The sequence below is a fragment of the Colobus angolensis genome, unplaced genomic scaffold, assembly GCF_000951035.1.
Source record: "Colobus angolensis palliatus isolate OR3802 unplaced genomic scaffold, Cang.pa_1.0 Scaffold140, whole genome shotgun sequence".
Lineage (NCBI taxonomy): Eukaryota > Metazoa > Chordata > Mammalia > Primates > Cercopithecidae > Colobus > Colobus angolensis.
In genome coordinates this window covers 133,742-149,929 of record NW_012114489.1, presented here as the reverse complement: position 1 = coordinate 149,929, position 16,188 = coordinate 133,742, and the positions used below count along the sequence as shown (strand labels likewise).

Here is a 16,188-nt window from a genome sequence, read left to right as displayed (position 1 = left end):
TATATATATTTCTAAACTTAAAAGCAGGACAAATTGATTCCAAACATCTGAACACCAAAGAAAACTATGCAGCTGAGGCCTGGGATATTATTAATAGATTTGGTTAAATAAGAACCTGGAATTTTTATTTATTCTAACAATGGTGCTTCCCTGTAGTAAGCTTTATCAATGACTGCCCATGTCCTCTTAGCCCTATTTTTGAGCACACCAATCTGACAGCCTTCAAATGTCAGCACCTAAAACTAGTTGCCTAAGGACTTTCTCCAGCCACTAGAGCCCTCTTGGCCTAGGATGGGCACTGCCAGGTACCCCTGGTAGGAGTCCTCAATCAATGATGGAAGGAAGGTGAGTTGGAGGATAGATAAATTCCCCAGCTCCCATGTGCCTGAGGTGGGATCACTCTGAAGCATGTTTTACAGTTCCCCAGCAAGACTGAGCTCCAGTTGCCCATGGTGATAACTGACTTTGTAACACACATGTGCTAGGTGGAATAATGGCCTACAAAAGATGTCCATATGCTTATCTTTGGAATCTGTGAATATGTTATGTTACACAATAAAGGGCAATTAAAGCTGCAGATGGAATTAAGGTTGCTAATCAGTTGACCTTAAAACAGGAAGATTATCCTGAATTATCTGAATGGTCCCAATGTAATCACAAGGGTCCTTATAAGTAGAAGGGAGAGACAGAAGATGAGTCCGAAGGAGATGTGACTATGGAACTTTAAAGATGGAGGACGAGGTCATGAGCCAAGGAATGTGGGCCCCCCTCTAGAAGCTAGAAAAGGCAAGAAAACAGGTGTATCTCTAGAGCTTCCAGAAAGGAATGTAGCCCTGCTGACACCTTGATTTTAGCCCAGTGAGAACCAGTTTGGACTTCTGACCTACAGAACTATAAGCTTATAAGTTAATGTCATTTTAAGCCACTAAGTTTGTAGTAATTCATTTTGGCAGCCATAAAAAGCTCATAGGACACAATTCATTTGGCTTGTTTCTCTCACTGTCTCAATTCTCCACTCCCCTGCTGGTGTTTCCTTGTACCACCTCCCAAAAGAACTAATTGCACTTGAATACTTATCACAAGGTCTGCTACTGGGAAAGCCCAAAGCCCAAATGAAAACATTGCCAACATATTTCTCTTATTGATGTATTTATGGAAATCTATATCATTTAAACCTACATAATTATTTTTAAATTGTCATATATCCAAACCAAAACACAAGAGACTCACTCAACTTACAGAATCAAGACTAACATTTTCCATGAATTAAAACACCAGAGCAAGTAAAAAGTATATAATAAAAATGGTGAAATTATTGACATTATCAGAATCTCTACTATGTATGGAAATTGTGAATTACATGAGTCTACAATCTGTTGGTATTAAAATGACCTTTAAACTGGTATCCCTAAGTCCATACACTACCAATTTTGACTTATTCTGTAGCTACACAGGTTATGTTTCTAAAGATAAATTCAATTATCTAACTTGCTCAAAACTTTCAATATTTTCTATTGCCTATTAGTATCCAGGCTCCTTACCTGACATGCAGAGCCCTCCAATATCAAACCTCAATCTTCTTTTCCACTACGTCCTTTCATATACCATTTAGGCTAGCCAAACTAGACTCTGCCATTATAGAAACACTTTTTCCTCCTTATCTCACATTGTTTCTTCTATCCGGAGTGGTTTTAGACTCATCCCATCAATTCAAATCCCAACAATCCTTCAATGTCCAAATACTGGTAGTATGAGTTAATGGGTAAGAGAATAAATGCATAAAAATGAAAGCCACCTATGTGTAAGTTGGCCTTCCTGTCCAGTCATACACCCTGGTCATAAGATCAGAAAACAAATACCCAAAAAGAGTGCAGCCGACCCATGCCAGATTCCATGGCATCTTTCTGCTGAATAACCATTGACTTTGTTTCTTCTGTCCTCTACCAAAAGCAACATGTTCTTCCCAATTGGTCAGTAACTGGTTTCTTTCCTCCTTTACTCACCGAGGATATTCTGTTCCCCAAAAGAAAGGCTTCTGGAGCTCTCCTGCTGGAAATCCTATGAGAAAGAAAAAATGTTAAGAGATATAGAGAGAGTGATTCAATGATGACTACCTGGTTCTAGCTATAACATTGAGGTTTCAAAGACCCATCTGAGAGGCACTCCTCCTGGCACTGGGAGCACTCTAAGAGATCTAGCTGTCTCAATGATATCAATTCAACTGAGTTTGAAATAAGTGTATGAAATGGTTTCAGGGAAACCATTTTGCACTGGTACACTATCGGCAATGTCCAGCCTGCTGTGAGCTGGGCTCCTTCATACGTGGCATGCTCATGAGGCTTCAGGCTGTCCAGCAGCTTTGCCTGATACAGAAAGAGCTGGCTCTGTGGGCGTGCAACCCGTGTAGTCACACAGGCCCCACACAGAGAAGGGTTCTGCACTTAGTTTAATCCTCTCCTGCCACTGTCTTGAAATTCATAATGATTTTATCTTTGAACTTGTATTTTTCTAGTGGAGCCCGAGGAGACAATGGAACATGTGTGTGTGAGCAGAGAAAATGTGCACAATATGTGTCTGCTGTTCCTAGGAGCCCCATTTTTCACACAGCATTCACAATGCCCCAGGAGCACAGGACTCCATCGGGCCCACAGTGCGTAGGAGTTTAGTGAGATGCCAAACAAATACAAGGTAAATATGATACATCTAGAACTGAGTAAGCTCTGATAGCCCTAAGAGGCCATACTTTTCATTCGAACCAGAATTTCCTTCAATGACCAAAAGAAGGTAGTGGCATTCTAAGAAACATGAATGTCCAAGGAATCCTGTCATAACCTTTCTTATACCTGTTACTTCCCTGTATTGGCCAAACACCTACACTGAAAATGATGACATAAAAGGACAGAGAAAGGGTGAATTATATGGTTTGGCTGTGTCCCCACTCAAATCTCACCTTGAATTGTAATAATCCCCATGTGTCAAGGGCGGGGCCAGGTGGAGATCACTGAATCATGGGAGTGGTTTCCCCCATACTGTTCTCATGGTAGTGAATAAGTCTCATGAGATCCAGTAGTTTTATATAGGGGAGTTCCCCTGCACAAGTTCTCTTGCCTGCCACCATGTAAGACATGACTTTGCTCCTCTTTTACCTTCCACAATAATTGTGAGGCCTCCTCAGCCATGTGGAACTGTAAGTCCACTCAACATCTTTCCTTTATAAATTACCCAGTCTCAGGTATGCCTTTATTAGCAGTGTGAGAACAGACTTATACAATAACCTATAGTTTCTTTTCCTTCTAGTCCTTCCTTACTCATCAGTAAACCAAAGGTAGAGAGTATTGGTAGAATGAACATGTATTAAGAAGTGAAATAAAAACAGTTGAGTTTTGTTCAGCATTTCCTCCATGCTGGTAAGAACAAAATACATATGCACATACAAGCTACAAAATACAAACTCTGTAATTTTGGTGATTCCACGTACAAGTGAAATGCTCTTATGTTTGCATTTAAAACTGACATTGCACAATATTGAGATGAAAAGTAACACTCATGCTAATGACTTACGTCTTTAATTTTTCTTATAGTAGCATTGAATAGCAAATAAAACAATACCATGACAAGTTGAAAGAGAAAAGCCATGAAAGATAGGGCAAGGCTTTATATTTTAGCACCCTCAATGGCATTTTTTCCTGCTTTTGGAACAAGAGGCCCCACATTTTTATTTTGCACTGGGCTTCCCAAATTATGTACCTGACATTGAGTGCAGATGAGTGACAGACATGCTTTGCTTTGCCCTTCCAACTCACCACTAAATTCTGCACCCTGGGTTGATCCTAGGAACTGTACTTACAAGTCATCACAGCTGATAGAGCAAAGAATCATGACGAAAGAGAGAGAAAGAAGCCTTCTATAGTGTCCTTCACTGCTCCAGAGCAACTGTTCTAGGCCCTATGAGACTGAAAGCTCTTCTGTAAGTCAAAATGTTCTTCCTCTCTCTTCTTTCTCTCTCTCCCCCATTCTCTCTCTCTCCTCCAAACTTTTTTTCTCTCTCTCCATTTCTCCACACATGAGGAGAAATGAGGACAGGAAAGCAAGTCCTTAATTTAGAAGGGAAATGGTGGTTCTATATAACCCTCATATATATTCTTTATATTTTATTAATAATGTCGTAGTTTGTGATTTCAAGGTGCAAAAGCCTAATTGCAAAACAGAGATTGTTCCGGCTACTAGTTCTCTGCCATTTTCACATAAAGGAAAATGCATCTAATATTATTTTGAAGCGGCAACATCATAATAATCTTCATAATTTCTACATTTCCTTAAATATTTTTGGCATATTTACATCAATATTGCATCCTCTTTTTTTTTGGTGATTACTTTTAGTAAGTCATTCTGACTCAGATATATATATGCAAATATATATTACATATAAATGCAAATCACAGTATTTATATGAAAACTCAGTTTCACATAATAAATCATCAAAAAGCAATATTTCCTAATAAGAACAATGATCATAAACCAATGTGATTTCATTATTAAATCATTATGGCTCATCCTGCCTGGTAATGTGCTCAGCTGGAAGCATTTACATCCATTGCCAACCTCTTTACAGGCAAACATCTGACACCTGCATGAGCCACTATTTCTGTCACTTTTGGTGTTAGAAGCCCCCGACTCAAGAGCTGAAGCCATCACATCACTCTGTTCAGCTGTATCTGCTGAGCTTGTTGGGGCCAAGGAACCCAATACTGATAAACAGAAGAATCTGATGCCCTTAGGCATGTTTTGCTGAAGTGAATGGATTAATAGTGTAAGCTGCATTTTTGGAGACGTCAACCAGCTAGAGTGATAGATGGAATCCCTACAGGGTCAACTCAATATCTTATCTCATAAAGTGGATAAGATGTATTTAGCAAAGGTGGAAGTGAAAAATAAGTAGAAAGGAAATTCCTTTTCTCTGCCTTTTTAATAGGTTTTTATGTTTTCTTTCATATCCATTTCCTTTTTTTTTTTTTTTTTTTTTAGCATTTCAACACCACCTCGCCACCTGTTTCACACTTTTAAAGTTCTTTTTCTATCAGTGTACTTATGAGAGGCATTCCTCACAATGTAAATGTCTCTGTGGAGGTGGGGGAGAAGAGAGAGGGAGGAGAGGGCGGGAGAGGAAGGAGAGAAACATTTAACTAGTGGTTGGCAAAAGTTAATAAATGTGATAATAGGTCATATTGGCCAAAGTGTAGGAAGCATGTTGATGGGAGTGTAGGTTGTTGCATTTTGGAGATCAATTTGGTCATCTCTTAATGCTTTAAATGCCATTAAAAAAAATGAGTAACTCTGTGGTGATATGGAAAAAGCTCTAAGAAATATTAAGTGAAAAACAGCATTCAGTACAGTGTGTGGAGTTATTTTGTGTAATGTATGCAAAAGAGTCAGCATCCATACATACAGCTATGACACCTGCATTGAAAAGGCAAATTTATTCCAAGGAAATTGATACATTGGGGGAAAATTTGAACATAACTCCAATTTCACATTTGCTTATCCACAAGAAATGCTAGGGAAAAGCAGAAAACTGCACCCAAATGGACTGAGCCATATAGGAATACACAAAGTGCACACACGCACACACCTCAACATGACCAACTGCCTCAGTTCACCACGTGGGGTAGGAGCCACACTCACCACATCTGGTGTTAAACCAACTTACCTTCCAATTTCATATAACCCTCCTTCCGCCGCTACCCAAAAACTCACAGGGGACAACCCCTCCAATACCAACTTACACAAGCAAACTTCTGGTCTTTTCAAGGGAAGGTGCCATATTTACTGTAGCATTTGTGTATTTACCCATTTAACATGTATAAAACCGCGCTATCATTTTTAATGGGCTCCCAGCTTTTGTTTTTAATGTGTCACTGATAAAGTTTTTAACTGTTGTGCCCCAACCTCATTTTTCTCATAAGCCCTGTGGCCTTTTAGCACATACTTTTGCATAGCACAGTGGTGTTTAAGAACACATATGTTACATTATAGAACTGACTGTATCCACATATGTATGTCTGTATATACAGACATACCTGCCAGTGGTTTTCAAATTTTAGAATGCATCAGATTCACCGGAGGGCTTGTTAAACTACAGATTGCTGGACCCCACCCTCAGTTTATGAGTCAGTAAGTCTAGGGTAGGGCTAAGAATTTGTATCTAACAAGTTCCCAGGTGATGCAGATGCTGCTGGTCTGGGTGCCACAGTGAAAACCACTGCCCAATCACTTGCACAAGGGCACTACAGAGTTCATTGCTGCATGGCTTGTAGTTGAGAAGTGTGCAACAAGCTAAATGTCCAAATAAGATAGCAATTAATTATGGTATAACCATATTGTGGACTGCTATGCAGTAAGTGAAAAGAAAGAGGTAGGTCTTAATATTCCAGCATGGGAAATAACCCCCAAGACATGTTGTTGGCATAAAGCAAGGTACAGATATAGATATATAAATACCATTTATTTTCTTACATAACTATCCTACCAGTGTGAGCATATACATGTATTGTGTGTATATGTGTATACATATGTAAATTCTTTAAAAGTCATAAAATACATATCAAAGTGATCACAGTGGTTACCTTTTGAAGAAAATCAGGATTTGGGGTGGTGGCTGATAAAAAGGGCTCTACACATAAATGTCATGTTTTAAATTTGATTATCCAAAGATAATCAGCTTGTGTAATTAAAATTAATTCTTTTAGAAATAAGTGTGTGTGTACATAGGGGCCTGTCGGGGGTTGGGGGGCTGGGGGAGGGATAGCATTAGGAGAAATACCTAATGTAAATGACAAGTTGATGGGTGCAGCAAACCAACATGGCACATGTATACCTATGTAACAAACCTGCATGTTGTGCACATGTACCCTAGAACTTAAAGTATAAATATAAATAAATAAAATAAAATACCCCCTGAATTTTCAACCCTTAGTATGAAAAAAGAATATAAAACATCTCTTTAATAATTTTTGTATATTGATTACATATTAGAATGAAAATATTTTGGATATATTGGGTTAAATAAAATATATTACTAAAATTAAAAGAAATAAATTTGAGAATTAGTTTTGTTTAGATTTTGCTTTTAAGGGTGACAATGTCAGGTTAATTTAGTTAACAGAGTAATTTCATATGATGACAACAGTATGTAGAAAAAACCTCCTGTTTCTTATTTTAGTTATTTGTTTTCTCATTTACGTATTTTCATGGAAATTGTACCCAAAAAACTAATATATTCTTATCATACATTTCAAGACTTACTTTAATAATTATTACACAGAGGTAGATTTCATCAAATAGCTACACAGTATGTTATGTAACAAACAATTATTAAAATTTATTTTAGCATCTCAAAAAAAATGTATGTGTGTATTATAGAAAACCATCATTCTTAGCAAACTATCACAAGAAGAGAAAACCAAACACCGCATGTTCTCACTCATAGGTGGGAACTGAGCAATGAGTTCACTTGGACTCGGGAAGGGGAACATCACACACTGGGGCCTATCATGGGGGGGGGGGGAGGGATTGCATTGGGGAGTTATACCTGATATAAATGATGAATTGATGGGTGCTGACGAGTTGATGGGTGCAGCACACCAACATGGCACAAGTATACATATGTAACAAACCTGCACGTTATGCACATGTACCCTAGAACTTAAAGTATAATTAAAAAAAAAAAAAAGGCATTAAAAAAAAAAAAGAAAATTCTTCTAAAGGCTATTGAAAAACAGTTAACTAGGCTTACATAGTATTATTTTGTTCTTGCATTTGTTAACACCAGCAAATTCCACTCCTATTTCAGGCAAAAATACAAACTGTGGTTATACCATTTCAGTGATTAAAATTCTGACAAAATAAAATATTGGTCTTTGTAATAACCTAATTACTTATTTATTAGTAATAGTGTCTCTTTCAAATCTGCACCTGGGAAAGCCACAGAACCTGCTTTTGGTTTTCTACTGCGGTCAACCTCTCATTTTTACTGGTGTTTCTCATTACAATTCTCCTATCAGTAAATGTGGAGTAACCTAGTTGGAGCTTAGCAAAATGCTGACCATCAAAGACAGAGTGCTTTTGTTTAGGACACAATTGCCAAAGAACCAATCGCATTCACTGGGTGACGACCCCAGGTTCAACTATTTGACTTTTATAGTCATAAATCATACGCCGACGATAGCTACAGCTTTCCCAGAAAAGTTAAATGCCTCAATGTGTCCAGGTTTCAGTACACGTTATTGTCAGCTGCATTAATTAGAGTTTTTTTAGTACAAACAAGTATAGAGAAGAAAACAAATGTAGCCCATTATTCCACAGCTCAGACCTCAATAAAACAAATAAATAAATATACTCAGGCCTAGCAAATTCACACTGGATAGAAGGATATGGAAAAAAAGGAATAATCTTCCTTTTGCCCTACCCCTCTCTTCCCCTAACCTAGAACCTACTTTCCGCCACTATCTGTATGGCTCGCTTCAGGTATGTAGGCTAAGATCATCTTTTCATTAACGCCTTCCCTAGCGCTTTTTTAAGGGGCAGGATGTTATCCTACCCACTTTCCTGCTTTGTAACTCATCATAACACTTAACCACCATGTAAGATACTTTACATTTGACTTACTTTGTATGCATTTTCTGTCTTTCCCTGACTAGAATGCAAGTTCCATGACAAAAGGGATTTTTATTTTTTACTATTCTTTAATGGTGATATCTTCAGAGCTAGAACAATACCTGTTTCATGGTAAGCACTCAATAAATACTCGTTGAATGAACTGATTCTGTATCTTGTGAAACTCAGACAGACGACTGGGGTTGAAGCATTACCTTTCATTATGAGTACATTTTGTTAGCCAAAGTTTAAAACCGTACATGATACTATTAGTAGTACCAATGTATTACTTCTCGAATTTTCCACATTCAGTACCAGATCTGAGATACATTCCATTATTCAAGTTCTGGTTTTCATTTTCTTTCTAGATGAAAGAATTTGTTGGTTCCACTCTCTTGCTGTCATGGCAGAACTAGTGTAGTTTTGAGATCAGCACATTTTTCCAATAAACTTTCAATCACAATACAGATATTAACAAGCTAAAAAGTCCTGCCCAGTTTTATGCAAATTCCATCAATCCTGTATCCTCTAAGCCCTCCCAGCTGACCCCCAATAAAAGTGGAATATTCTTCCTTTTTGTGTTTGTGATATATGCTGGAAAGAGAAAATTAGACAAAATATTGATCAAAGGCCTTTGGCCTGGAGAATATTGAACTAATTTAATCCATTTTCCCTACATTCATTGTTGCTTTCACTTTACTGCAGCATTAAATTTAAGTTCCATATTCATAAGTGTATGGTTCAGAAAAGTTATGCAGAAAATACTTTTAAAACATTACCTTCCAAAATTTTACGTTATTTGGAAGTTTTTTTTTTTTTTTTTAGTATTAACCCTTACAAATGCTGATGATGTTAGATAACTGTGAACCAGACTCAGACATCTTTTCCTGTTATTTCCATGTTTGGTCAGATTTTACAAAATAGGAAGCCTCCAACTTTCATTGCCAGGTCTTCAGAAACCCAGACCATGTGCTTTTTCCCTTTCTCTATAGCAAACTTTTTTAAGTGTAGTAACACAGTGCAAGACAACTTGAACTCATCTACCTTTAGGAGCATTTCATTCTTAAATTCAACATCTCTTTTGACTCCTCTGAAGGAATTAGCATTATTGATTTTTTTCATTTAGGATCCCTCCAGCAGCCTCTGGTACAGAAGTGACAGAGCCAGGGGCAAATGACAAAGTAAATTAAGTCCAAAAAAAGGTGACCAAGGGAAAATTCCAAAGGAAAATTAAATGGGCTTGAGGATGTGTGGACCAGCATACACATTCAGCTGTTTATTGAACTAAATCTGTTTCCATATTTGCCATAGCTGCTTTCTCCAGAAATATACTTAGGTTTTTCATTAAGTGCGTACCTGTGTCTGTTTTCTTTCAGTGCAGATGTTTGTGATAGTTTTGTTAAGGGGTGGGCTATGTCAATACATTCTATTGCATTATTAGTTTCATGAAACAATGGGATATTTGGTCGTTTGCGTGGATTTTTTGATGTATGAATGTGGCTTTAGCACAAGTTGTGACAGTCATTTTTTTTCAAAAGCCTTAAGTGTGTGCTTGTATTACTAAACTACTCTATGTATCAGTCCACATTTCAGAGCTACTGCTGATATATCATCTTATCTACATTATTGTACTTCTTGGTGAAAGTCACTTGTAGTTACCTTCTGCTCACTTCTTTATTTTACTTGTCCTGTGCAATAGCGTCCACTTCACTAAGTGAATATATTTTATGATCCTAATTTTGGAGTGTCAGTCTATTTAGATCCCATTATAAAAACTATTGGGAATAGTAGGGTTGGTTATGATGATGCAATTTCTATGCGTAACTGACTACTAACATTTACCGAGCACCTATGATGTTCCAAGCCACATGGGCAAGCTTTGAACATACAAATGTCCTCAAAGAACCTACAATCTAGTGGGGGAGAAAGGATACCACTAGACAAATAATCCTATTTTGCAAGACCTAAAGAGGAAGGTAAACCTATACCAAGCTTTCTAAAATATGCTTTTTAATGGAAATATGTTTTAAACTCAGTAGAGAAAAAAAATACCGGATATGTGGGAGTAGATGTGCAGAAATGTTTTGAGAGGGAGTTATTTATTCACATGTCTAGCTAATGGGTGATAGAGGTGGTTTGTACGATTATTTGGGGTTTGGAGTAGGAATGGTTTAGGAAACTGGTGCTCAAATCTTAGTCTGCAGACCAGCAGCATCAGCATCACGAGGGCACTCCTTAGAGATGCAAATGTTTGCACTCCCACCTCCCCAGACCTACTGAATAGCACTTCAGGCCATTCTGGTACATGCTAAAGTTGGGACCCATTGGTTTATGTCAGGGTAAGTACAGTATTCTCAACCCCAAATGCACATCACCTGGGGAATTTTGTTTGTTTGTTTGTTTTAATATCTATGTCCAAGCCCCTGCTTCAAACCTATTAAGTCACAATCTCTGGGATGGAACCCTGAACATAAGCATTTCTTAAAAGCTCCCCAGGTAATTGGACTATGAAAACAGGTTCAGAACTGTTGATTTAGGAAAAATAAGGAATTGTGTATGTTTGAGTGATCTATAAATCGGCCCTCCTGTCTTTCTGTCATCAACGCCATGCATGTAACAATGTAACATATGATTACTTTTATTACAATTTTGCACACTGTACTTTCAAAACTGAAACTTTACATGCCTTGTACATTATGACTGTAGTAAAGAACAAAAAGAGTTTAAATTGCACCTGCTTTAGAAAATCCAGGATGAATGCTTACTCTAAGAATGAATGTTACATCTTATTCAGGATTAGTTCTTGTAATCAGATAAGCTGGACACCATTCTAGAATCTGATGCCATCAGTCAGGACATGGAAATTGCTGCAATTACAAAGCACTTTTGGTTATGGCTTTTGCTGTAAAATGATTTCATTGTCATCACTGCTAAGATTCATCATGGATTTTTTTTCAAGTTGGCATCTTGCAGTAGTTTGGTGAATGCCAACCTTCCCCTTTCCAGAAAGTATCAAGTTCTAACAGCTGTGACTCCTGTCAAGGGATTCAGCAAGATGCCTTAGCCATCTGCTGGCTTCCTGCAGGTAACCTCCTGCCACCACATCTATCAGCATAGAGCTGACAAGCAGAAAGCAGCTTCTGAAATCTGCCCTCCATCTTGAAACCTTCTCTGCTGGCCCTTCTATTCTTTTTCTGCCATAATTACCTTTAGGCTGCAATGAAGAGAGCCTTCCTTCACCCCTGCCACCCTTCACCAGGGTGACCAACCATCCCTATCTAGCTGGGACAGAAGGGGCTCCTGGGATGTGAGACTTTCTGTGCTAAAAGTGGGATGGTCCCAGGCAAACCAGAAGTTAGTCACCCCACCTTTACCCAACAAGTCTGACCTCTTCTGCCTGTGCTGCATTTTTATAGCTCAGTGGTTCTCAATCTTTGGCATCTTGCAGAAGTTTGGTAGTTAAGATCTTGTTAAAACATAAATTGCTGGGCCCAAATCCCAGAGTCTCTGATTCAGTAGGTAGGGCCAGATAATGCCCATCTATCACAAGGGATGCTGATGATCCAGGGACCGCACTTTGAAAACCACTGCTATAGTTCAACATCTGGCAAAGAAAACACTAACTTCCTTCCACTATGAAGCTCAGTGTCTCATATTCTACTTATATTCCAACAGGTCCTCTCATTTATTGATTGTTGTACTAAATATTTGAAACTGACACTAGCAGCAGGAATATTCAGCCCAGTCCTGGGAGCATGGTAGGTACTCGACAAATGCTTATGTGGGTTCACTGAACGGTATCTGGTTATGCAATAATAGTCTCAAGAATGAAATGTGACTAACATTTTCCCCATATCAATTAGACAAAAAACTAAGTCTCTCTATTCATTTCCTCCAACAGTATCTTTAAGATGCAACTCATTAAAGGTTAAACCATCTCATCTGTTGTTAGTGGTAATACAAATTTGTACCACTTTCTTGAGAGAAGTTGGGTAAGACGCATTTCAAAACCCTCAAATGGGACACACCATTTGATACAGGAAATCCTCCACTTCTAGGAATTTACTCTAAAGAAATGGTCTCAGATTTATACAAAAAGTCACAAAACCTATCAATACAGAATGTTAACAATAGGGAAACAGCCGAAATGTCCATTAGGAAGTAATTAAATAAGGTGTTTTCTCAGTTGAACACTACACTCGATGACTTAGAAGAATATGTAATAAATGGAAAAAAATATTCATGTTACAATGTTCAGTGGGGAAAAAGTAGTACTATTGGATGAGTCCATAGTTAAACTGTAAAACATTTGTAGATAAACGTACATTTCAGTGGTATTCAACAAAAGTATTAACCATGACTATCTTTAAATGATACTAACTTTTTCAATTTTTTTAGTTCACCAAAAATTTTTCTAGATTTTCTGCAATAATTATGAACTACTTTTGTAATAAGGGTAAAAGACAATTTATTTTTTAAAGAGAAGACAAATGGGATTGTGACCATCAAGCTCAATTAATGAGATTTCTCCCTGACATCCTGTCTCCTGTTCCCATGGCTGGTTTTTAGGTTCCTATGCTCACCTCACCCTGGCTTACTTACATCCAGGCAGTTGCCAGTGAGTGCCCCACTCACACCCTGTCTTTAATCAGGGTGACTCTGATAATCATTTCATGCTTTCCTACTACCAGCCCTGCAGCCAACCTGCCCAGTGCACTGTGTCTGAAAACGGCATTTATAAATACCCTGTAAGTGGCAAATTGCATCCTTACAGGCATTGGTTCTGGGACTTACCATGGTAACAGGAATCCCATGAGACTGCAGAGCTTTCCAGATGAGGCTACCTTTGTCCTCCCGTGATACTATACAGAACACCATTCTCAGAAGCCTCCTTGGTTAGGCTTCAGAAACTGGGGGGCTGTATCAGGACCTCCAAATTCCTCAACTAGACCAGGACAAGAATGCCTTAAAATAGGTGTAGCAGGGCTGGGCACGGTGGCTCACGCCTGCAATCCCAGAACTTTGGGAGGCCGAGGCAGGTAGATAACTTGAGGTCAAGAGTTTGAGACCAACCTGGCCAACATGGCAAAATCCTGTCTCTACTAAAAATATATATTTAAAAAACATAGCCAGGCATGGTGGTGAGCGCCTGTAATCCCAGCTACTCAGGAGGCTGAGGCAGGGGAATCACTTGAACCCAGGAGGCGGAGGTTGCAGTGAGCCAAGATCGCGCCATTGCACTCCAGCCTGGGTTACAGAGTGAGACTCCGTCACAAAAACAAAAACAAAAAAAAGTTGTTGCGGGTGTTCCACAACCTTGCTAAGTGCATCATCTGCCAATTTCGCAAACTATTCGAAGTTTGTTCATGACTTCACTTAACAAAACTTTTAAAATCTCAGTGTAAATTTTGGAAAGTAAAGCCTTTTTGGGGAGTATATCTAAATACTCCTTTTAAGCTAGCCTATGGAATAACCCCTCCTCCACTCTTCCCATAAGCTAAAGACCCAAGGAGATCACAGGCTTAGCCAAAAAGCTTGCAGAGAACAGCCCTCTTAGAAGAGGCAATAATGAACTGCTCGATGCCACTGCCCTTTTGGACATGAAATCAGTAGGACTTGGGGACCGTCTGAACTTCTCTCACCTCCTGGCTGCCCTACATTCTATAATATCTTGTTTCCATACCAGAAGAGAAACAATCCCCCAACTAGTGAAAGAGCAGCATGGGTGAGGGGATGACATAATAATGATAATTCTAACACATTTATATCATACCCTTAACCTTTTCAGAGTGTGTTCATGTATATCATCTCCTAGCTATTTTTTATTTCATTTATTTTTTATTTTTTGTTTTTTTTTTTTTTTGAGACAGAGTCCCATTCTGTCACCCAGACTGGAGTACGGTGGCACGATCTCTGCTTACTGCAACTTCCACCTCCTAGGTTCAAGTGATTCTCATGCCTCAGCCTCCTGAGTAGCTGGGATTACAGGCACTGGCCACCACGCTCAGCTAACGTTTGTATTTTTAGTAGAGACAGGGTTTCGCTATGTTGGCCAGGCTGGTCTTGAACTCCTGGCCTCAAGTGATCCACCCACCTCAGCCTCCCAAAGTGCTGGGATTACAGGCGTGAGCCACTGCACCTAGCCTATCGCATGACTGTAATTCTCACATTTCCTATCCAGTTTTGAACAGTGTAGTGTGACGATAAACAGGATGCAATCAGATAAGCTGGGTTATACTCCCAGTTCTGCAATTTGCTAGTTGTGCAGTCTTTTGCAAGTTACATCACCTCTCTGAGCTTCAGTTTCTTCTTCTGTAAAATGAGCCCATAATGCCAAGTTTATAGAACTACTGTGAAGATTAGAGATAACATACATTAAAGCACCTGGCAAAATGCTTGGCATATTAATGGTTTCTCAGCAAAGTGTAGCTGCACAGAACAGTTATAATCTCTATTTGATGGAAGTCTTGTAAAACCCTAGTGGAAAAGTTAGAAAATTACAGTAGTCCCCTGCCTTGTCCTTGGGGGATATGTTCCAAGACCCCTGGTGGACACCTGGAACCTCAGAGAGTACCAAACCAATACACACACGTACACAATGCACAAATTTATTTTTCCTCCACAACTTCATGTATAGAAGATTTGTTCTTACTGTAGATCTTAGCAACCTCAGTATATGATTTCTTTTTAAATGTCCTTAAGTGGAGAACTTCCACCTTCGCACTGAAAGGAAGCTTCTCTTTGGCATACCTGAATTGCCAGCATCACTACTCTTATGCTTTGGGGCCATTATTAAGTAACATAAGGGTTACTTGGGCACAAGCACTATGACAGTTGATCTGATAAAACTGAGACAGCTACTAAATGACTAACAGGCAAGTAGCATATACAGCATGGATACACTGGACAAAGAGATGATTCACGTCCCAGATGGCACAGAGCTGGACAGCAAGAGATTTCATCATGCTACTCAGAATGGCACACAGTTTAAAACTTAGGAACTGTTTACTTCTGGCATTTTCTACTGAATATTTTCAGAACTTGGTTGCCCCTAGGTAACTGAAACAATGAAAAGCAAAACCATGGATAAGGGAGGATCACTGTGCTATCTGCATTATCATCATGCAGTTATTTGAGAATCATCTCCTAGAATTTGATTTATCCACTTCCTACTCCTCCTCCCCCCTGTCATTGCCTAAGTTTAGGCCCTCCCCGTCCTTCTCTTGAGTCATTTGCAAAACTCCTAACTGGTCCTAGTGGCTGCAGTCTGTCCCTCTCCAGGCCATGATCTCTAATACTAGGATTAAGGAAGTTGATATGGTTTGGATGTGTTCCCACCCAAATCTCATCTTGAATTGCAGCTCCCATAATTCCCACATGTTGTGGGAGGGACCCAGTGGGAGGTAATTAAATCATGGGGGCAGGTTGTTCCCATGCTGTTCTCATGATAGTGAATAAGTCTCATGAGATCTGATGGTTTTATAAATGGGAGTTCCCCTGCATACACTCTCTTGCCTGCCACCATGTAAGACATGT

At 38.9% G+C, this 16,188-nt stretch overlaps 1 protein-coding gene across 1 annotated transcript in view; it reads right to left on the bottom strand.

Annotated features, from left to right (window-relative positions):
• The window catches only part of PHEX (phosphate regulating endopeptidase homolog, X-linked), a gene marked incomplete at its 5' end in the record, with an annotated part of 182,031 nt that overhangs the window by 33,127 nt on the left and 132,716 nt on the right, over positions 1-16,188 (bottom strand). The window contains one exon of the mRNA XM_011935153.1: positions 2,004-2,058. Within this exon, the coding sequence (XP_011790543.1) occupies positions 2,004-2,058 (55 nt within the window). The remainder of the gene's footprint in view (positions 1-2,003; positions 2,059-16,188) is intronic.